General features: G+C 42.4%; 1 protein-coding gene across 8 annotated transcripts in view; it reads left to right on the top strand.

Annotated features, from left to right (window-relative positions):
- LUC7L2 (LUC7 like 2, pre-mRNA splicing factor) overlaps nucleotides 1–24,034 on the top strand; it is a 60,404-nt gene that overhangs the window by 2,871 nt on the left and 33,499 nt on the right. The window contains exons 2-4 of one of the 8 annotated variants that reach the window (XM_070071428.1): nucleotides 113–196; nucleotides 10,475–10,545; nucleotides 12,092–12,186. In XM_070071428.1, the coding sequence (XP_069927529.1) occupies nucleotides 159–196; nucleotides 10,475–10,545; nucleotides 12,092–12,186 (204 nt within the window). In that variant the 5' untranslated portion in view covers nucleotides 113–158. Of the gene's footprint in view, nucleotides 1–112; nucleotides 11,798–12,091; nucleotides 12,187–15,869; nucleotides 15,936–24,034 lie in introns of all 8 variants that reach the window. The other 7 variants (XM_070071429.1, XM_070071433.1, XM_070071430.1 and 4 more) reach the window with 7 other exon arrangements.

Raw genomic sequence — 24,034 nt, 5'->3', positions numbered from 1 at the left:
CATGATGGTGCTGGGAGGCCGGGCAGGGGGATTACAAGGAGGTGGGAGAGGAATGCATAAGGGAAGTGGGAGGGCCAAAGACAAACTTTGCCTTCTTTGCAATTTTGCCTAGGGCCCTGGTGGTGGCAACCGCCTGTGTGCCACTGAAAATCGTGCCGATGCCTGGCATACTGCATAAATGGAAGCAGGGTACCGCGTGAGTTGAAACATTGGTCACACTATATAAAGTTTGTATATGTGAATCAGTGTAACTCATACCCATATAACTGGGGGTCTGACTGTATTTGGATTTTTCTGATAAGGCATCATGGGCTAAGGAAAAGATCACTGGGCTGAGACTCAGGAGACCTGGTTTCTAGCCCCAGCTGTACCTCTAATTGTAACCTTGGGTAAGTCACTTAACCTTTTTTGCCTCAAGTTAAATCTCTAATTTGTTATATGGGAAGCCAAATAATTTCCTATGTTATAGTCAAATAATGTTAAAAATATATTTTAAGTTTTTTAGAAAGGAGGGCCCATAAGTAGATCTCAGTTATTAGTATTTTATCTCAGATTCATTACATTCTTTAAATACCTTTCTGTTTTAATTGTTAGCATTAATAAAGGGGGGGAGAGAGTGTTTCCCTGAACATAATCTATTTAATAGCAGGAGAAGTTGTACAGGAGATTTTAAGAAAAAGTTTGAGAATTGTCAGTGCAATTGTTAGAGGAACCCAGTGGCCTCACACAGACTGTGGTCATTTTTGTTGGGTTAGGTTAATTGCATGAATGTCTCTTAGTGAAAACCCTCTTGTCCACAACAGTTTCATTGTAAGTTTATGGTCCTGATCTCAGAAAGGCGTAAAAAATGCTGAGAATAGCAATTGAACAAAATCTGAGGTATGGATTTAGATAACATCCCAAATTTAGAAATTAGGGAAGTTGTAGAGAAGGTACTTGGAAGAGTTCCATATCTCTTAGTTGCATACACCTTTAATGGGAGCAGATACCATCTCTGAAAGGTTATAAATTAAGCCAGGAAGGACAGCCTGCCCTCAGAACAACACAATGTAGGCTGAAGCATTTTATAGCAGCATTGTGGCCCCCATTGTTAGGGAGTGGTTTGGACAGGTTCAAACTTAGGTGATTTTAGCTGTATGATATAGTTCCTCAAAAATCTGTTATAGTTAATGGTAGTTAGAGTATATGGGACGTAAAACTGAAAGGAGATACCCAGGAAAATGCAGTTCAGAAACTAAGTTAGCTGTTGATGTTGTCAGTTGTGTGTAACTCGGAGTACAGGCCATAGGACAGGATGAGATCCTGCCTGTCTGCAAAACTGTTGAATCAAAGATTGAAGTAGTATTCCCTTTGGTGGATTTTCTTCTTTATACTTTGCTGTAACCTGTGTTCCTTAACTTGTCATCAACATTGAAAGCATGTTCTCTTTAATTTTCTCTCACTAACATAATGAACAGTATATCTTGGGTAGTAGAGAGCCATTCTTTTATTCCAGTTGGGTTGTTCATTTTAGGTGAAGGAGGCGTAGCCTTTAATGTATAGGCACACATATGAGAAATAATAATGAGGTATATTTTAGTCCAAAGCTTGTAAATTCTTTAACATTTAAAGAAATTTTAGCAAACATAAACAATAGTATGTCTCATTTTCAGTAATTTTTTTTTTACTTTACGTTGAGTTCTAGGCATATCCAAAACCCTAAAAGTTCTGTTAGCACTTTCATAGTTAATCAGTTTAAGAAGCCTTCTTCTTTTTGCATTTTGAATGCTGAGTAATATTTTATCTATGGCGCAGTCAAGAAAACAGTAAAATTACCTCATCCAACCCTGCGTTGTCTCTGGAGTCTATAGTTACTTAGCTCTGCTCAAGTAACCCTATGCTCGTGAGACATTCTTTAATGTCAGAGAAAGAAATTGATACTGAAGAAAAATTATTTGGTCTTATTTCTGCATAAGCAGCAAATAAACGCTTTTAGTTTAGTTTAGGAGGTCATATAAGGATAAATAGTAGGAGTTCAGAGGCAAGTGGGTACTGTGGATCAAGGCCAGGTTCAGTGAGACGGTGTTCAGTGACAGTAACGTTGAAGCTGGAAGTTGGTAAGGGTTCAGGCAAGCAGTGGGATTGAGGAAGTAGGTGTTTTAACGCTGAAGCTGAGTAAAGTGTGCTCAAAACTAAGTCACTGAGGCAAATTTCCTCCAGAATGGAATTCCAGAAAGATGTTTGAAGTACACTGACTGCTTCAGGTCTTAGTGTAGTTCTTGCGGGAACATAAACAATTATACCCAATTTATTCAGTCCATTAAGGATTATAGACTAAGAAGATGAAGGAAGTTGGAACATCTTGCTGGAGAAGGAAGGAGGGAGTTGAAGAGGGTAAGTTTCTGATGGGAATCTTGTTGCTTTGGCACCTGAAGAAAAAGTCGTAATGCTTCTTTTTTGGTTTAAATTCTTACGCAGCAAGCATGTAAGTTAGGCTGTAAGTTGGAAGAACCAGCCAAAATAGACCAGTTATTCAATTTCGTAAGGTTAATGAGTTTATGGAGAAAAGTCATTCCTAAAAACTGGAATTGTCTACAACTTAATGTTTTTGTTTTTGGTGAATAACTTAGGAGTTTTAGAAGTTGAAGCCATTAGGAAATAGAGTGTAATTCAGTCAGCTGAATAAATGTCACATTTTGCTATTTAATGTAGGTCACAGAAAGGATATTTAAAATTTGTTTCTAAAAAACATTCATCATTGACCATATGTTCTGATTTAGTTGTGAACCATGTACAACTGATGTTTGACCTATCTGACTCAACATGAAAAGAATTTAACCCGCTGCCTTTGCTGAATCTTTTGTCGTGTCTCCTGAGTATGGTAAATTGTTTTATTCTTATCTTCTTGAGACCTCAGATATCTGCAAACCTATTCTTTTTTTTTTTTTCCAATTTTCTCCTTTAGAGTTAACTTTCTAAAACTTTGCTTTTCTGTAGAAGAGGTTTGGATATTTGTTGGCTAGTATCTGATAATATACCTAGCTGTTCTGTTCTGTATTCTGCCCTATTAGTTAACACAATATATTCTTTTCTGTTGCCTAAGGATATGTTTTACATCAGGGACTGGCACCGGTGGCCTGGTTTTTGTAAGTAAAGTTTATTGGAACACACTGTCCATTCATACATGTATGTGGCTGGTTTGCCTTACAGCAGCTGAATTGAATTATTGCAGTGGGATCATATGGTTGGCAAGCCCAAAATATTTACAGTCTGGCCTTTTAAAAAGGTTTGTTGATTACTGTTCTGAATCAGTGATTCTCAAAGTGTGGACCTGACTTAGACCAGCAAACTCAGTATCACCTGTGAACTTGTTAGAATGCAGCTTTTTGGGGCTCACCTACTAAATCAAATTCTGGGGATGGGGACCAGCAGTCTTTGTTTTAAGAAGCCCTCTAGGCTGGCGCCGCAGCTCACTAGGCTAATCCTCCGCCTGCAGCGCCGGCACACCCGGTTCTAGTCCCGGTTGGGGCGCCGGATTCTGTCCCGGTTGCCCCTCTTCCAGGCCAGCTCTCTGCTGTGCCCCGGAAAGGCAGTGGAGGATGGCCCAAGTGCTTGGGCCCTGCACCCCATGGGAGACCAGGAGAAGCACCTGGCTCCTGCCTTCGGATCAGCGTGATGGCACCGGCCGCAGCGCGGCGGCCATTGGAGGGTGAACCAACGGCAAAAGGAAGACCTTCCTCTCTGTCTCTCTCTCACTGTCCACTCTGCCTGTCAAAAAAAAAAAAAAAGAAGAAGAAGCTCTCTAAATGATGGTGATGCACCATTTAAACAGTTTGAGAAGCCCAGTTCTAGATGAAGGGACCCCATTTGTTAGTCACACTTTGCCTCCTTTACTAATGTTTTTACCTTTACTGTTTTTAATTGTATTTTTGTTTGTTTTCTTTGTCAACTCCCTAATTTTTTAAAAATGTTTATATCATGAACAATAAATACAATGAAAACAAAATGGTGTGTAGAAAGAACTGGACTCTGATGTCACTTAGGGTTCCCTGTGCTAACACTAGGAGCCTGCTGGGTGTGTTACATGCATACTTTTCAAATGGAAACTTTCCTTGACTTAATAATGATGAATCTTATTAAGTGACTAGGTGAAGTTTGAAATGTCAAGTTGATGAAATACTGTGACAACTAAAATCATCTTTTGTACAAATCTAACACCTTGAACTCTGTGTACCCAGCCTGTAAGTAGAAATGATTGGCCAGAAACACAAACCTGTGAGGTGGGGAGCATCTAGAGTGCCAGGTGGAGATTACTTCCTGTGGCTTGATTCTCACCTGTCTGTAGTGTTCTGGTCTGTGCAAGTTGTTACCAACTGGTTCCAGAGAGGTGATGGGAGAAGATACTTGGCTGGGGGAAAAGTTGCTTATCAGAACTCTGGAGTAGAACATTGGAGAGGAAGAGGGAGAGGGAGGGAAAGAGAAGGAAAGGAAGGAAGGAAGAAATAAATCAGAATCTAGAAACCATTATTAGTGTTTCGAGAAATTCTTGTGTTGGGATTTAGCTTGTCCTATTCTGTTAGCGGGAGATGGGCTTTAGGGTGTCGTAATTGTTGAGAGCAATAGAACCTTTGTATCCTTGGATTGCTGAGTTGTTTCAGTTATTTGTTCCTTTCCTTAGAGATTACGGACGTATTTCTTTCCTCTTTTTACTCTAATAATCTTGAGGGACCAAAACTCCAATGGGAAGTTACGCTTATTTTTAAGTGATGCATTCTGTGATACTGCTTATAGAAGTAGGCATCTGATTTTGAAAAAAAAAGTTTTAAAAATTACAGAGGACAAACACCTAGGTGAATATACAAATGTTATCTTGTATATTTTCATCAACTTTTAAAAAGCAAACAAAGCTTAACAAAGGAAGTCCCTGTGTTCCCCTTCATGGTTTCAGTCTCTCCAGAGTTGACGCTTGTTTGGAATTTGGGGTGTATCCAGTGTGACCCAGTATTGCTGCTGAGTGTTTGCAGTAGTTACAAGGCTCACATCTCCTTCACTGTAATCTGCTTTGCATTTTGACTTCCTTCCTTTACCATTGGGTTGTCTATCACTTGTATTCTTTGCTGTCCTCTTTTCTTTTCTTTTCTTTTTTTTTTTTTTTAAGATTTATTCATTTGAAAGAGACACAGAGAGAAGGAGAGGTAGAGAGAGAGGTCTTCCATTTGCTGGTTCACTCCCCAACTGGCTGCAATAGCCGTTGCTTCGCTGATCCAAAGCCAGGAGCTTACTCAGGGTCTCCCACACAGTGCAGAGGCCCAAGGACCTGGGCCATCCTCCACTGCTTTCCCAGGCCATAGCAGAGAACTGGATTGGAAGTGGAGCAGCTGGGATTGGAACCAGCGCCCATATAGGATGCCGGCATTGCAGTCAGCAGCTTTTCCCACCACGCCACAGCGCCGGCCCCCTCTCATTTATTTTCTCGTTCTCCTTTGTTGGTTTTAGATTTGGGGAGGTTGTTTGGTTGACTGATGTCCATCACCAACTGATGAGAAACTTGTCTTTTTTGATAGGTAAATCAGCCAGTCCTTTTTTCTTTGGTTCTTCTCAGCTATTCCTTCATAGCTTCCTAGCTTTTCTTCTAATTTTGTGCATATTAAGTTCTGAATGATAGCGGGAGCCAAATGCCCGGGTTCTGGATTATTGTGTCAGAATGGCAGTCTGCAAATATGTGTCAGTATAAGATTTAGGCAGGCTTTTGATATAGTGGTTCAGATGCTGCTTGGGATACTCCTGTCCCATTTTGGACTGCCTGGATTCAAGTCCTGGCTCTACTTCTAGTTGCGGCTTCCGGCCGGCTACATACACCCTGGGAGGTTCAAGTTCTTATGTGGGAAACCTGGGTAGAGTTGGCCTCCTAGCTTTAGTTTGACCCATCCCAGACTGTTGCAGTCATTTGGGAAGTGGAATATCTGTTGCCGTGTCTCTCTCCCTCTGATTAACTAATGTTTCATTTAAATCCAAGAAAAAGGCTGATAGGTTTCCTAAAGTAGGTCTCCCCTCCCTCCCTCCCCAGTGTGAAGGCATTGATCCCTGTCAATTGCTAAGACACTCTGCTTGTGTAAAGAGAGAAAAATGAATTGGGGCAGAGGGTGAAAGAGAGCTGTTGGCTACTTCAGTATTTTTGTTTCCACAGTCTTCTTCACTATTCTTTTAGCTTTTACAGGTGCTGCATGCTTTTTCTCATACCACCAAGTCTTTCCCAGTCTGAGTATTGAAAATTTTTATTGCATGGATTTTCATAGATAGGTGGGCTAAGTGTAAAAAATTTAGAAAACAGTATTAGTCTTTGATCATATCCAGCAAGAATAAACTTGTTTCAGAAATTTCAAATACAGTGAACATCGCATTTAAACAGTTTTGGGTTTGTACTGTGGATGATGGAGAGGGTGATGATACTGCCTGTTGTAAACCCTCAAGGTTATAGGCCTTGTGAACCAAAGGCTTGAGAAGGGTATCCTGTTTCTATTGTATAGTACTGTTAGCATCTTTGGAAGAAAGAAAGGCTTTTACTACTGTTCAGTATGACTTTGTAAGTTCCCTTAGAAAGAAATGACCTTGTTAGGTTTGGAAGGCTGACTGTCACGTTTGGTTTATCTGTTGCCATCTTTGGCTTAGTACTCTTTCTCCCCCCCCCCCCCCCCCCCCCCGACAAGACTCGGAAACTCTTTTATTAGATTGAACACAAAATGCCTGTTTTAATAACATCAAGCCTTTATCAGAAATCAGTACATAAGTGAGGATGGCTTAGTACTCTTTCTTCCCTTCCCTCACAAAGAAAATATATAAGTGAAAAGTTTTAACATGTACTACTTGTATTAAATATTTTCAAAACATCTATATACTAAGACATGTTCCCTTCTATTAAATGAACTCTGTACTTGAAGTGGTTAAATATACAGTGGATTAAACTGGGAACATAGAGTAAACAAGTAATGTAAAAACTTATGATTCAAAAGATTAATTACAAGAGGGTTCCTGTAGGTAGATTTTCAACTGAATTCTAAAGAAGATGCAGGTAGGTGGGTGAAGTTAGAGTTGATGACAGAGTGTGAGGAGGGTGTAGAAGTGATCAGGGTAGTTCCCAGTGTGGTGACCTGGCAGCAGTACTCAACTGCTTTTCCCTTGGTACCATGGGAAGACACAGAATTGTATGTGTTTACTGAGGTCTCTTCCTGCCCAGGACTCGTCTGGAATTGGCCGTGGGTCTTTGCATAGTTCCCACACATGAACATGGCAGCTTGTATTAGAACAAACAGTAATAAATGGGAGGATCACTTCTCTGCATTTGGGGATTCAAGGGATCAGGGAAGTGAGAAGCTTTTTTAAGTTTTCCGTTCTACAACTTTCTGTCCATCTCCAGTTTTCCTTTCAGATAAGTTTCTAGTAAAAGTTGGGACCTGTCCTCTCCCTAGCCATCGGTGACACGTGGCCCCTTGAAAATGTCCCTGTGTGGGAGGGAGGGCTTTGGCTGTCACACTGGGAAGTTGGGGAGAGCTCTTACCACCTTGTCTCCACTGCTTTGTGTGCTGTTGTGTTTTTTCTTCCCTCTTTGTTTTCCCTAAGCTAAGCTCTATGCTAATTCTGTACAAAAGAAATACTTACTGCTTTTATGAATTGCTTGCCATTATTGCCTGATAATATGCAGTAAAATAGGCTTCTGCATATCATGAACTATGTCAAATATTACAAACATTAAGGTTCTTTTGAAATTATAATACTAAACTCAGTTCACTTTTGCTTAGCCTTCACAGTTGATCACATAGCATGGTCATCCACTCACAGCTTATAAAAATACAGGGAGCATCGGAGAGAATGGGTAAAGTAAAATTTTGATGTTTTTAAAATAGTACCTAAATCTGAAAGTTATGTGGTTTATTGTCTGTATGGGAGTGAGAAGGGGGGTGGCACTAGGGTGGTGGGGGTGGATATCGGGAAAATAGCCTGTGCCACAGTGATGTCAGAACACACCTCAGCTGAGGCTCTCAGTGTTATTACTAAAATTTAAGCATAGCAGTTTCAGAAAAGGCAGGGCCATAAAATGGAAGGCATTGGGAATTACAGTGGGGTTGTTTTTTCCATTCCAGCAGATTGAAGGGGATTTTGAGAATGGTGGTATTGAGGACAATTTGGACAGGAGCCTCCTTTATAAAGTGACCTGTCCAAGTGGGACTGACTGCCTCAGTGCAGTTGCAGACTTTGTTATGTTGGAGAATACCTGGGTAGGAGTGATGTGCATCCCAAGTTGGGTTATATGCCTATGACTCAGGTATTCTCAAATAAAGGTTGTAATTCATGAAACTCATGCAGAGATGAATAAGACGGAGGTAAGAGAGTTGTTACTTGGTAGCAAGTAATCAATAGGAATGTTGTTGCTTCTCTTTACCTGAAAGGTGCTTTGCCTGCCAAAGTTATAAGTCAGATTTCCAGTTCTAAAAACTGAGCATTGTAGTTGTGTACAACGTATGATTAGTGATTATAGAGGTTGTAGGGCAGAAAGATCTCTGATACTATAGGTGGGGCAATGCTATTGTTGACTTATATAGCTTGATCTAATTTTGGCTCCATTTAAAAAAAAAGCTTCTTGCACCTTGTACACTAAAAATCTGGATTGAAAAAAAAATCGAGTTTTATCTCAAAAAATATTCTGACTCCAACTTTGCTATTCTACTCTGAATAAAGGCATTTGCCAAAACCAAATATGATTTATTTACTGTTCACCAAAGCTTCCTGCCTATGTAAACTTTGTCAGAGATACTGTTCCAGTTTGGAATGCTCTTTTTTGCTCCTTTTCTTTGCTCTCAGTCCTGTCTGTCCTTTGATTTTATTCTGTCTTTCTCAGCCTGTCCAGTGTTTGGTGGTCATTCTAGTCTTACAATTCCTGAAGCACTACCTATATGAAACAACTATTTGGCACTGAGGTCATGCTATCTTGTAATTTTACTTGTTACTTCATTTGTGTGTCCTGTTTCTTTATCCAGATCAGACTGGTTGAAGGTAGGGAGTTGGTCTTGTGTGCCTCTGTAGCACCATTGCCTGGCACAGAGGCTGTGATCTCAGCGGGTTTAATTCTGTGATTTCTATCCAGTGTTGTGTGACAGGGCACTTTTTTTCCCTGAGTTCAGATTTTTATATGACTGTATGCCCCGAAAACCCAAGGAAAGTATTTGAACTCATAGTTTTTTACATTATTTAAGAGATTTTATTCTTACTAATTTCTTGGTTGTGTTTTTTTTTTTTTTTTTTTTTTTTGCTTGTTTTTAAATGGGCACTGTTTTACCTAGTTTTTTTTGAAAACATGGTTTGGGCCAGATATCTTGACAGAAATCAAAGTTAAAAGTATTTTTATTTAAAAGTTCTTGGTTGGTTGAGCCAAATTTTACTTTCCTGGCATAAGGCCAAATAATTTATTAGATACTACTTGGTTCTGTAGTCCAGTTGTTAAATAAAGTATTAACCTTAAAGCCCCTTGAACAGAATTTCAAAAATACCAATAAACAAGTATTCAATTGTTAGTCCTTCTCATATTACTTCTGCATCTTCAGTTATTAAGGATTTGTTGCCTCCACTTCAGGGATTTCTGTAATGGCTAGTATAAATAGCTGTATTTGGTGTTAGCCACAGTTCTCAAAAATTCAGGTAGCATCTATTCAGGTGGAGTCAGGAGTAGTTATGTTAGTATGCTTTTGTGGAAAATTTTTTTAAAAGCTCACCAGGGCTACTCTCTGTTATATTCATATTTGGAATTGTATTTAATTTACCACAGTGTCTTCAGGACACATACCTTAATATTAGTTTTAGTGTGATTTCTTAAGCAAAAATAGTCATCCTACTTGTTGAAATGTTTGATTAATAAAACTTCATGAATCTTGATTTTATTCTAAGGCCTGTCTTATACCCTTGAGCCATCAGTTTAACAAAGCACTAGAGTGATACTGCTGCTGCATTATCAAAAAGTTTAGATACTTGTAGCAGGGAGACTCCCAGATGTAAGGTCCCCTTGCCCCCTTTTAAAACATTTTATAAAAGCTTAACATAATTACGGAGCAGGTTTGAAATACATTTTCTTTGGTATGTGATAGGAAGCAAAAGCCTCTAATACAGCAATGCTGTTGGATGTGAGTTTGTCATAGTATCATTCAAAAGGACCAGAAGCCACACTTACCTAGTCTTGAGGAAATATAGCTTTTCTTTAAAACCCCAGTTGCAGTGACCACTTTTAGAACTCCAGCACTGGACTGTTACCTGTGGTTGGTCATATTCTACTCTGGGGTTATACTTGTTAAGTCAGTGTCAACAAATAGAACACGCTGATTTTGTTCACTTTTGGTTTCATATACAAGAATCTTTACAGTCAACATGTGCTTCTAGATGCTGTATTGAAACTGCTGGCAGTCTATTCTGTACAGACTGAACAATCTGGCCCCTTGTTTTATTTGTAAAGGTTCAATGTATCTATGCCTGCCTACTTCAGTCTGCAAGGGAGTGTCAGAAAGGCCCCGCATTCGCCGAGCCGTGAGTTATCGCTAACTTTTCAGATGTGTTAATGAATGTGCAACAAAAGCAGTTGTGTTTAAAAGGCAGAGAGGACCACCACAATCACCTTTACACGTAGTAGCAGGCGTGGACACTAATGGGTCTCTCCACAGTGTGTCAGAGATGACCAAATAGAGACTAGCCTCTGGAAAACCTATTGTTGAACTGCTCTGGAGCTGTCAGCTTAGCTGTAAGCTTTTCTGAGAAATGTCAAATTGGAATGTTCTATAAATCTTTTTAACCAATTTAAAACAGTTTGAACATCTTACCCCATCTAAAAATTATAGTGTGTATTAAACTCTTCAATATAAGACCATATAAAGGGGTAAAGTTTTAAATATTTTTTGTTACTCGTGTGAAAATACAGAAATTCAAATGATTGAATCATTTCCTTTTTGAGAGTCTTTGTAGTGCTCCAGGCATCAGTGAGAAGTACAGAAGTCATTACAACTGTTTCTGTTACTAACACTTTTTGCTTCAGTGATTCACCAGTAGGTTTTCATTCATCAATGATGCTTTCAATTCAAGGCTGAAATAAAACATCTACGTTTCTTAGGGCTTATCATTCTGTATAGAAAGAGGAAACACCTATGAGTTTTTTCTTTTGTTTTTCCAGAGAATCTAAGCAAAAAAAATTAACATATATTTTGTTACTAGAGCTAGTTACCTTTCTTTTTCTTAGATTCTTTAAAGTTTTGAGTAGATAGTCATATTTGATAAGCAGATTGAATATTTCTGTTGCTTAGGAAGTGTAATGTTTTATATGAAGACAGACTGAATTTAAGTGTACCCAGTTTGGCGATATATAGCACAGACTACATAAAACTTGGAGGTATAGAACCCTTGGAGGCATAAAGTTAACGTTTCATTTAGGCAATGTGCCTTTGTTTGACTGGTGTGTAAGTCCTTCTTCCAGGTTTGTACACTCTTAAACACGTTATTCTACCCTCTCTAACTCCTCCCAGCAGCAAAAGGGAGACACCTCAGCTGGAACAAAATAGTGGAAGAAATGGCGTCTGGGGTTCAGTGGGGATTCGCAGTGTGTATGCAATGTTTGCAAGATTACTTTTTATGTTTTTCAATTAATGTAAATAATTAAGAAATGAATCCATGCTTAATGTCAAGAAGGGAACACTGGACACCAGTAGAAACTCTCCTGGTGGGTCTGCTGCAAGTCGCTTAACCTCTCGGGGCCTCGTCTGCACTCCAAAGGAGTTGGACTCAATAAGCTGTAAGGTCCATTCCTGCTCTACAATCCTGTGCTTTTCCGAAGTACTCTACTTACCAGAATGCATTGCTTTTCTACTTTGACTATTTGAATTTTATGTGCAGTACACATACTGCAACTGCATGTTGTCTAAAATAGTTTTTCTGTAGGAGGTTATGTAAAAAACTAATCCCTCTTGAGCTGATTTATAAGTGTGTGTTTAGCCACACATGAAATGCTAGATATAATAGGGCTCTCAGAAAATTAATACCGCCCAGTTGTCTAACCTTGAATGTTGTTAACTTTTCTATATTACAGGAGATACCACTCGCCAGCGAATCAAATTCAGTGATGACAGAGTATGCAAGAGCCATCTTCTCAACTGTTGTCCTCATGATGTTCTTTCTGGAACTGTACGTGTTAAGTCTGTTTAATTACTGATATGCTGTGAAGACACACAAGTTGATGAAAGTGTTAATTCTTTGTCAAATTCTTAGGCAGCGATTACTTTCACACTTTGTTAGAGGAAGGACTTACACCCCTGTGCTTTGTTTATTCAAGTGGAAGATTTAAATCTGCAGTAATGAGTTTTTCTCGGGAGCAGTTGATGGATTGTGTTTTACTATTTCCATTCTTCAGAGCGATGGCTTGTTTACCAGAGTTCAGGAGCGTGCACTCCTCCGTCTCCTTGTTAACTCCCCAGATGCCTGCCAAGGCCCTGCCTAGGCCAGTGAGCAGGGAATACAGTCGAGGTCTCCCACATGGTGGCAAGAATCCAACTACTTGAGTTAAGACCACTGCCACCCATGGTGTTGGAGGAGCAGGGGCTGGGGAACTTGGCCACGCTTCAGTGTAGGACATAGGCATTGATGCCAGACGCTTCCCTCTGGAGCGGTTTTTAAAGGCACTTATTTTGTCTTTTTTTTTTTTTTTTTTTTTTTTGACAGAGAGAGAAAAGGTCTTCCTTCCGTTGGTTCAGCACCCCCAAATGGCCACTATGTCCAGAACTATGCCAGTCCGAAGCCAGGAGCCAGGTGCTTCCTCCTGGTTTCCCGTGCGGGTGCAGGCGCCCAAGCACTTGGGCCATCCCCCACTCCCTTCCCGGGCCACAGCAGAGAGCTGGACTGGAAGAGGAGCAGCTGGGACTAGAACCTGGTGCTCATATGGGATGCTGGCGCCGCAGGCGGAGCATTAGCGAAGTGAGCCACGGCGCCGGCCCAAGGCACTTATTTTGAATGCAGACGTACTTGTTACCATCTTAGATGGTACTGGTGTTTTTAGTTCAGAAATAAAGTTTCGCTTTCTGCTAACCAGTAGATTGTCATGCAGAGTAGTATGCATGTTTGTTAAGGTTGATAAACGTTTCTGTTGTAGAGTCATTGAGGAAAATATGTTTAAGACAAATCTGTGCAGCTTATTTGAGAGTAGCATTGCCACCTAAAATTTTATACTGCTGACTTAATAGGGAAACTCAGATTGTGTGTCTGTAAGAGGTATTGCTTTTTTAAAAATATTAAGGTTTATTTGAAAGAGTTGCAGAGAAACAGAGAGAAAGGTCTTCCATCTGCTGGTTCGCTCCCCATATGGCCGCAGTGTCACAAGCTGGACCGATCTGAAGCCAGGAGCCTCTTTGGGCGCAGGGGCCCAAGCACTTGGGCCATGGCAGAGAGCTGGATCGGAAGTGGAGCAGCCAAGTCTCGAACCAACACCCATATGGGATGCTGACTCTGCAGGTGGTAGCTTTATTCACTATGCCACAGCGCCAGCACAGTGGTTTATTTTTTAAAATGATTCTGTGGGGCCTATGTTGTAGCATAGCTTGATAAAGCCATTGGCTATAACGCTGGCATCCCATATGGGTGCCAGTTTGAAACCCAGCTACTCCGCTTCTGATCCAGCTCCCTGTTAATAAGCCATCCAGGCCCAAGTGTTTAGCTCCCTGCAGCCAAGTAAGCGACCTGGAAGAAGCTCCTGGTTCTGCCTTGGCCCAGCCCTGGCTTTTGCAGCCATCTAGGGGATCTAGGGGAGTGAACAGGCAGTTAGAAAACCTCTGTGTCTCTCTCCTCCCTCTTGTTGACTTTAAGTAAATTTACTTAAAATAAATACATTTCTTAAAAGATTTGTTTGGTTGAAAGACAATTACAAGAGGTAAAGGCAAAGAGAGAAAGAGAATCTTCCATCTGCTAGCTCATTCCCAAAATGGTCACAACAGCCGGAGCTGTGCTGATCCGAAGCCAGGAGCTTTTCAAGGGCCCAGTGACTTTGGCCATTCTCTGCTGCTTTCCCAGGCCATAGCAGAGAGCTGGATCAGAGGGAGGAGCAGCCGGGACATGAACTGGACCCCCATATGGGATGCTGGTGTTGTAGGTGGTGGCCCAAACCTTTTTTTTTCTTTTTTTAGAAGAAGGAAGGCCCTGAAAATTCTTGAAATACAAGATTCTGTGAGGTAAATTATCTGCAGTTTACAGATAAGAAATTAACTCTAATGATATTAGGCAACAACTCAAAATCGTTCAGCTCTGATGATATAAAGAGACTGAACATTAGTTTTTTTCTAATATTGCTATATATATATATATTTTAATTTTTTGACAGGCAGAGTGGACAGTGAGAGAGAGAGACAGAGAGAAAGGTCTTCCTTTTGCCGTTGGTTCACCCTCCAATGGCCGCCGCGGCCAGCGCGCTGCGGCCGGCGCACCGCACTGATCCGAAGCCAGGAGCCAGGTGCTTCTGGTCTCCCATGGAGTGCAGGGCCCAAGCACTTGAGCCATCCTCCACTGCACTCCCTGGCCACAGCAGAGAGCTGGCCTGGAAGAGGGGCAACCGGGACAGAATCCGGCGCCCCGACCGGAACTAGAACCCGGTGTGCCGGCGCCGCAAGGCAGAGGATTAGCCTAGTGAGCCGCAGCGCTGGCCTATTGCTATGTTTTTATTGTAGAAATTATGTATGTCGTGTTGAAAATAGAGTACTATAGTGAACACTCATTGACCATAGTTCATCACTAAGTGTTAACAAAAATTAACATGCCATTTTTCAAATTTTCTGATCTATAATATTTTTTAAGGATTTATTTATTTATTTGAAAGAGTTACACAGAGAAGGAGAGACAGAGAGAGACAGAGACAGACAGAGGTCTTCTTCCTGCGGTTTCACTCTCCAAGTGGCCGCAGCAGCCGGAGCCGGAGTTTTGAGGGCTGACTGAGGATGTCACTGGACTCCAGAGTTTTAGAATGGGATCTTTAACTTGAAAACCTTCTTTGTTAAGCTGATGTTTTGGCCCAGTGGATTAATTTGCTCCTTGTGACACCAGCGTCCCTTAGGTGTGCCGGTTTGTGTCTTGACCTCTGCTTCTGATCAGCTCCCTGCTAATGTACCTTGGAAAGCAGCAGAAGGTGGCCCAAGTGTTTGGGCCCCTGCACCCACGTTGGAGACCTAGGTGAAGTTCCCAGCTCCTGGTTTCTGCCTGATCAGTCCTAACCATTGTGACCATTTTGGGAGTGAATAGTAGTTGGAAGATATGTCTTTTCTTTCTGCCTCCCTCTTTGTAACTCTGGCTTTCAGATAAAAAGAAAACAAAAAGCCATCTTTGTGATTCCTCATGAGCCTTATTATTAACTAAAAAAGGGATTTTTTTAAAAAAAGTTTTGTTTATTTGAAAGGCACACTTAAAGAGAGTAGAGCAATAGAGAGATAGCTTCCATCCGATGGTTCACTCCCCAAATGGCCGCAATGGCTGGAGCTGGGCCAGTCTGAAGCCAGGAGTCAGGAGCTTCTTCTGAGTCCCTCACATGGGTGCAGGCGTCCAAGTACTTGGGGCATCTTCAACTGCACTCCCAGGTACAGTAGTGGAGCAGCTAGGATGTGGATCAGCAGTAGAGCAGCCGGGATATGAACTGGCGCCCATATAGGATGCTGGCACCACGGGTCACAGCTTTACCCGCTACATCCCAGCACTGACCCCTAACATGGCTGTGACTGTTTTTAACAGTTGACCCTATGCATAAGTTTTTTTTTTGTAATTATAGAAACAGTTCCTATAGAATAAATGCTTTTCTGGGATAGAATGTTAATAGTTCACACTTTTTTTTTTTTAAGATTAATTAATTTATTTGAAAGAATGAGAGAGAGAAATTTTCCGTCTGCTGGTTCACTCCCCAATTGGTGAGTCTCAACAGCCAAGGCTGAACCAAGCCAAAGCCAGGATCCAGGAACTCCCATCTGGGTTTCCCGTGTGGGTGGCAGGGGCCCAGGTCTTTAAGCCGACACCTGCTGTTTCCCAAGGCTCATTGGAGACATGGATCGGCAACAGAACAGCTGGGACTCCAGTATGGGATGCAGGTGTCCCAAGTGGGAGTACAACTTGATGTGCTATGATGCCCGCCCCTAGTTCATATATTTACTTCCTGTTGTGTTTTTATATGTTAAAATGAAGAAAGAAAACAATGCAATTACAATGGTTGGTTTTATAATGCTTTCTTTGTTGTATACCTAAAGGTATATACAAACCTGAACTGCAATAAAATACTAAGGTCTCTTTGATAGTATGTAAGTAAAAGAGCCATGGAGAAGTGGAGTAAATGGTAAGAAGTAGACCTATGCAAAATTTTCTCAACCATCCATTAAAATACAAGTTTTCAGAGCTGGCACTGGGGTGTAGACAGTTGAGCCTACACCTGCAAGTGCCGGCATCCTGTACAGGTGCTGGTTTGTGTCCTAGCTACTCCACTGGATTGGAGCTGGGACCAACCAAGCATTATGATACAGGATGTGAACATTCCAGTGGCGTCATAACTGCTGTTCCAAATGCCTGCTATTCCAGGTTGGTGTTTAGAACCCATTTTGTTATTTATTTAAAATTCTGAATTTGGGTGGGTCAGTTATTTAATAAAAGGAAGGGACCATATTTCAGATGCTGGGGATAGAGAGCTGAACAAAACAGTCTCTAAACTCATGAAAACATGCATTCTTTTTTTCTTTCTCGTTTTTAAATTTTTATTTGAAAGGCAGTTATAAAAAGAGAAGGAGAGAGAGAGAAAGAGAGAGAGCGTGCAAGCGAGTGAGCTTCCCTCGCTGGTTCACTCCCCAAATGGCTGCAATGGCCAGAGTTGGGCCAGGCAAAAGCCAGGAGCTTCTTCCAGGTCTCCCATGTGGTGCAGGGGCTCAAGTGCTTGGTCCATCTTCTGCTGCTTTCTCGGTTGCATTAGCAAGGAGTTGGATTGGAAGTGGAGTAGCCAAGACTCAACCTAGGTCTTTCAGTATGGAATACGGGTGTCGCCAAGTGGTGACTTAACTGCTGTGCTAAATGCTTGTGTCGTTCTATTACATTTTAAAAACTACATCCTGGGCCGGCGCTGCGGCTCACTAGGCTAATCCTCCGCCTTGTGGCGCCGGCACACCGGGTTCTAGTCCCGGTTGGGGCACTGGATTCTGTCCCAGTTGCCCCTCTTCCAGGCCAGCTCTCTGCTGTGGCCAGGGAGTGCAGTGGAGGATGGCCCAAGTGCTTGGGCCCTGCACCCCATGGGAGACCAGGATAAGTACCTGGCTCCTGCCATCGGATCAGCGTGGTGCGCCGGCTGCAGCGCGCTGGCCGCAGCAGCCATTGGAGGGTGAATCAACGGCAAAAGGAAGACCTTTCTCTCTGTCTCTCTCTCTCACTGTCCACTCTGCCTGTCAAAAAAAACAAAAACAAAAAAACTACATCCTGAATAGTTTGAAGCATTGTTAGTAAACAGGCACATGAATACGCTATACTATGCTACTTTGAGTATTTATGTCGTTAGGAAATAACTTCCTGTCATTCTGAATAGTCTTCGAATCCTTCAGTTTTTTTTCCTTTTGAAGATTTGTTTATTTGAAAGGTAGAGTTACCAAGAGAGAAAGGTGGAGAGACAGAGATCCTCCATCTGCTTCTTTACTCTCTAGATGGCCACAGTGGCTGGAGCTGGGCCATTCTGGAGCCAGAGCTCCTTCTGGGTCCCCTGTGTGAGTTTAGTGGCCCAAGGACTTGGGCCATCCCCTGCTACTTTCCTAGGTGCATTTAACAAGGAGTTGGATTGGAAGTGGAGCAGCTGGGACTTGAACTGGTGCCCATATGGGATGCCCTGGCTGCAGGCGGCAACCGAACTTGCTGCATCACAATGCTGGCCCCTGATTTTTTTTTTTTTTTTAGGATTTACTTTTATTTGTTTGAAAGGCAGAGCCACAGAGAGAGGGAAAGACAGAGATTGTCCATCTGCTAGTTCACACCCCAAATGGCTGCAACATCCAGAGCTGGGCTGACCTGAAGCCAGGAGCTCTTCCCAGGTCTCCCACGTGGGTGCAGGGACCCAAACACTTGGGCCATCTTCTGCTTTCCCAGGCCATGAGCACTGAAGTAGAGCAGCTGGTTTTCAAACTGGCAGCCACATGGGATGCTGGTGTTGCATATGCTTTAACCTGCTGTCACAACACTGACCCCACAGTCTTAACTTCATATATGTACAATAACTCCATATACTTTGTGCCTGTGGAGATTTTTTTAAAATTTATTTATTTGAAAGAGTTAGAGAAAGAAAGAGAGGTCTTCCATCTGCTGGTTTACTCCCCAGACAGCTGGGGCTGGGACAGGCCAAAGCCAGGAGCCAAGGAGTTTCCTCCCTGTCTCTTATCTGGATACAAGAGTCCAAGCACATTATCAGGGGGCTGGATCAGAAGGAGCAGCCAGGACTCAGAATAGCACCTGGGTGTGATGCTGGCGCTGCTGATGGTGGCTCGACCCCCTATGCCAAAATGGCAGCCCCGAGATGTCTTTCCTTAAAGGTGATCTAGACATTGTGTTTCAGCGTTTTGTTCTGCAAAGGAACTGGTTACTTGATCTACCACTACTGCCTTATTTCATTTATAATCGCTCCTGCTCTCTCCATAATTCTTGAAGCAAATTCCAAAGATTGACCTTATCATTGTAGCATGACTCTTGAAACAATGTAGGTAGGAAATAGCAAATACCATTCAGTCCCAAATGAAGCAGGAGGTCTGGAAGTCATTGTTGGAGCAGATTGGCTTTCAAAGTCTAGGACTTGGTTAATATCTCAGTAATTGTTTATTACTAGGCATTATCCTTAGTAGACCTTGAACTTCCAGATTTTTTTCAGCTATGTAAACTTAGCAAATCTGGGGCAACTAGTGAGTTCTGGGTTCTCTAAGACTGTTCATTGAAAAATGGAGGATGCAGATCATTGAACAGAGAATAGAATAAATACATGATAATAAAAGAAAAGTTAAAATACTTTATTATGAGGTGATTAACCACAAACATTAATAAAGCATTTAGGGTTTTTTTTTTTTTTTTTTTTTTTTGACAGGCAGAGTGGACAGTGAGAGAGACAAAGAGAAAGGTTTTCCTTTGCCGTTGGTTCACCCTCCAATGGCCGCCACGGCCATTAAGCCATTAAGCTGGGTCTTAAAACAAACATTGAACTTGGATGAAAGACATTTTACAAATACAAGGAAAAGTGAAGGTGCAAGAGATGAGAATCAAAGTATAGAAAATTTTTCTTTTAGAAAGTAGTGTTCACATTGGAGCAGTAAATTGAAGGATTTTGGTGTTAGGACAAATGTATGTGTCTCCTGTGCTTTCTGTCTTGCTACCATGATTTTACTTTTTGTCCTACTGGTATATAGTCCCTTCTTAGTACTATTAATGTTTCTATCCTTATATTCCTTGTTATCTTCCTACTGTATCTAAGTGATTGTAATTTATCACTTTTTGTGTCTTTCACTTCTCTCATTTGAGACTCTTTAAGATGGTATAAGAAAACATAATAAAGACAAATGAAGAGAATTACCATTATTATTTTTTAAAAATTTATTTTTATATTTGAAGGCAGAGTTACAGAGAGGCAGAGGAATAGAAAGGGGAGAGACAAAGTCCTCCACCCGCTGGTTCACTCCCTAGATGGTCACAATGGCTGGAGCTGTGTTGATCCGAAGCCAGGAGCCAGGAGTTTCTTCCAGGTCTCCCATGTGGTTGCAGGGGCCCAAGGACTTGGGCCATCTTCCACTGCCTTCCCAGGCTATTGCTGAGAGCTGGATCGGAAGTGGAGCAGCCAGAACTCAAACTGGAACCATATGTGATGCCAGTGCTGCAGACTGGGCCTTTAACCCACTGCACCACTGCGGTAGCCCTGAGGATTGTTATTTTAAACAAATTAAGCAGTATGAATAAATGGAAGAATTGAAGCTAGGTTAGATGAAAGTAGAGCTGTTTTTCTAATTTTGTAAGTGCCATAAATAATGACTGATTCTGTGGCACAGTGAGGTAAGCTGCTGTCTGGGATGTCCACATTCTGTATCAGAGGACCTGGGATTGAGTTGCACCTCTGGCTGTGGTTCAGATCCAGCTTCCTGCTGAGGCACCCCTTGGAGGCAGCCAGTGACGGCTCTGCTTTGATCCTATTACCCACATGGGACACCTGGATGGAGCTCCTGGCTCATTCCTGGCCTTTGCTGACATTTGGGGAGTAAACCAACAGATGGAAGATCTCTTTTCCTCTGTGTCTTTTTCTCAGTTGCTCTGGCTTTGTCTTTGAAACAAATAAATATAATAAATAGATAAAAAATCAAAATTTCCTATAACTTTCATCACAAATGGTATAATTTTTAAATTAGAATGGATTACCATTCTCTTTTTCCATTTTAAGCACTCTTACATGGAATGAGAAGCAGGAGAAGCTGCAGCCACAGAAGCAAATAGCTGCGTGTTTAGTGTCCAAAGTCCTGTTGGGGATAAAGTCAGGGGTGACCTGTCAGAGGTTTCTTAGGATGGGTACATGGTTGGTCATGGCATGGTTTTGTCATGGTTACCTCTGTGGTGGCTAGGGTTATCTATGTTTGTTTTTCCTTTTATTAAATACTGCACAGTATATGGCATATTGCCAGAGTGTGTACTTAATCGTGATAGTATGAACAGAGGAAAATAGGTGATTAGTGTTTAGAATCCTGAAAATTTGCCTAGCTATACCTGCTGTCCTGCAAGGTCCCTGAAGGGTGAGGTAAGCGCTGAAGAGGCTCAGACACCGCTCCCCTTCCCCCAGGTCTTTCAGAATAGTTAGGCTAGGCCGGCGCCGCCAGCACACTGGGTGCTAGTCCTGGTTGGGGCGCCAGATTCTGTCCCAGTTGCCCCTCTTCCAGGCCAGCTCTCTGCTGTGGCCAGGGAGTGCAGTGGAGGATGGCCCAAGTGCTTGGTCCTGCACCCCATGGGAGACCAGGAGAAGCACCTGGCTCCTGGCTTCGGATCAGCGCGGTGCGCCGGCCGCGGCAGCCATTGGAGGGTGAACCAACGGCAAAGGAAGACCTTTCTCTGTCTCTCTCACTGTCCACTCTGCCTGTCAAAAAAATAAATAAATAAATAATAAGAATAGTTAGGCTAGAGTGTACAGGTGCAGTCCCAAGGCCCAGGGTAGCGACTGGCTCAAGTAGTCTGCATCTTGGAGGAGAGGCACACATGAGAACACTTCAGAAGAGAGTGCAGGCGCTGTGGGAAACGCAGAGGCTGAAGACCCTCCCCTCTGAGCCCAGGCTGCCTCGGTGGGAGCTGCTTGACCGCTGTTGGCTGTCGCTGTGCTGTTGCCGGTGGTTCATTCAGCAGATAATTACTATGCAGTCCCGTGTAGCATAGCAGGTAAAGCAGGTCAGAATCCGTGTCCTTGTGGGGCTCCATTCCAGGGAGGTTAATGTCCTTTGCTTTCCAGTTTACTCCCCAAGGCACACCTTCCCCTCAACCCCACTCTCACCAAAAATACACCTCTGCTATCTGGTCTGGTCATGTTACTTTTTGTGTTCATATTGTTGTTAAGCCACATAGTTGCTTTTTTTCTTTTGAGAAGTTGTAGGATGTACATTTAGACATAGTTGGACAGGAGGGCCGGAGTATTTGAATTAGGGACTGAGCTGTAGATTAAATACAGTGAGGCAAATTTGCATGTTTTGTTGAGAACAGATTGGAAACTAGCTGAGGAATAAAGATAAGGGAGATAACTAAGAGAAGCAGTGGACAGTTGCTTTGAGTATTTGCTGTGAAGAGCTTTTTTCAGACTTTTCATAGGATGACTTATTAAAAGATGATAAGTCAGCACTGAAAGGAGAGGTGAGCGTGGTAGAGTGGAAGGGTCCTTACCCGAGGAAGCACTCTAATGTAGTGTCAGTCGGTACTGAGCAAGTCATCTGTGCAGAGAAGGGGAAGAGAACTAGAACAGCGCTCTGAACCCTGCACGTGAGAAACATCGGGAGACTTAAACTCAGTCTTTGGGAATAACAAGTTGGACATTTTTTTATTATGGAAAAAACTTCCCCAAATGCCCGAACGGTTTGGCCTGGACTGCGTTGAGGCTCAGTGAAACTGGGTGCCAGGAACTCAATCCGGGTATCCCTCCCATTGCCTTGAAACAGGGTCTGCATTGGTAAAGCTAGAGTCAGGAGCTGCAGTGGGTACCAAAGCCAGGCACTGCAGCAACTGTTTCAGCCGCTAGTCCTAACAATCAGTTGATTTCATGCCCCAAATGCCTACACTACCTGGGGCTGGACCAGGCTGGAACCTCCTTTCCCCTCTCTCTCCTCTCCGTTCCTCTTTTCGATTTTATTTATTTGAAAAACAAGAGTTACAGAGAAAGAGAGATCTTCTATCTATTGGTTCACTCCCCATATGGCTGCAATGGCTGGGACTGGGCCAGGCAAAAGCCAGGAGCCTGGAGCTTTATCTGGGCCTCCTACACGAGTGCAAGGGACCAAGGACTTCATCTGTTTTCTGCTGCTTTCCCAGGCACTTGAGCAGGAAGCTGGATTGGAAGTGGAGCAGCCAAGACTCGAATCAGTGCCCACATGTGATGCTGGCATCACAGGTGGCATCGTTAAGATGCAATGTGCCCCCCTCCACATTTTGTTAAATGTTATTTAATATGCAACTTTGACATTGCTGCTTGAAAACTCCATTTTTTTTTTTTTTTTAAGAATTATTTTTATTTGAAAGACAGTTACAGAGAGAGAGAGAGGTCTTCCATTCCGCTGGTTCATTCCCCCAAATAACTGCAATGGCCAGAGCTGAGCTGATCCGAAGCCAGGAGCCAGGAGCTTCTTCCAGGTTTCCCATGCGGGTGCAGTGGCCCAAAGATTGGGCCATCTCCTGTTGCTATCACAGGCCATAGCAGAGAGCTGGATCAGAAGAGGAGCAGCTGGGACTTGAACGGGTGCCCATGTGGGATGCTAGCATTCCAGGCTGGGTCTTCAGCCCACTGTGCCACAGCGCCGGCCCAAAAACTCCATATTTGTTAAACCATAGACTGATGAATGAGGACAAGCATTGGGGCTTAGAAAAAAAAAATCTCCGCATGCTCAGTACAGTATAGTACGATACTAATGGGTGACCCTAATTATTTTCTAAGGGATAACTGGAGGGAACTGTTTATATACACGTTCCCAGTTACTTCTTAATGTACATGAGAGCTGAGTATCAGATAGTCTTAGAGGAGAAACAGTGCTTTTTAAACACAATCACAGGGGCAGGTGTTTGGATTAGCATCCACATTGGATTGTGTGAGTTCAGTACCCAGCGCCTGACTCCAGATATCTACTAATGCAGACCCCCGGAGTCAGTGTAATGTTCCAGTGATGGAGTTTTTCCAAATGTGTGAGAGACCTGGGTCAGTTTTCAGCTCTTGGCTTTGGCTCCAGCCCAGCCCTTGCCATTTCAGGCATTTGCAGAGTGAGCCAGTGGATGGGAATGCACTCATGCATTCTCTGTCGTTCTCCTCTTTCTCGTCTCAAAACAACGATAACAAAAAGTCATAAAATCTCAGTGTTGGAGAATACATGGAAGCCTGGTGGTTGATGCTTTTTCCCTCTCAATATCTTAGATAAATGGCTGTGAAAACTAAACTTTTTGCTTATTTGGGAAATTAACAAGCTCTGAGGAAACTCCTTCCAACTTTGGGAAGCTCTGATAGTATTTCCTTGAGAAAGTTAAAATTTAACTCTGGAGTTGTTTGTGGGTCATAATAAAGCAAATCTATTTCTGCTTCTTAATCGAAAGTTCTTCAGTTGATTGATGGGTTTATTCACATTTTGTCAACCTTTTCTTCCCTTCATCTAACACTTTTGTCCTTAGCTTTTTTAAAAAAATTGTTTTAAAGATTTATTTATTTGAAAGGCAGAGTTACAGAGAGGCAGAGGCAGAGAGGGCTGCAACGGCTGGAGCTGGGCCAATCTGAAGCCAGGAGCTTCTTCCAGGT

Source organism: Oryctolagus cuniculus, chromosome 3 (assembly GCF_964237555.1).
Source record: "Oryctolagus cuniculus chromosome 3, mOryCun1.1, whole genome shotgun sequence".
In the NCBI taxonomy this organism is placed as follows: Eukaryota; Metazoa; Chordata; class Mammalia; order Lagomorpha; family Leporidae; genus Oryctolagus; species Oryctolagus cuniculus.
Note: the sequence above shows the minus strand (reverse complement) of the source record. Positions and strands in the feature narration are given on the sequence as shown.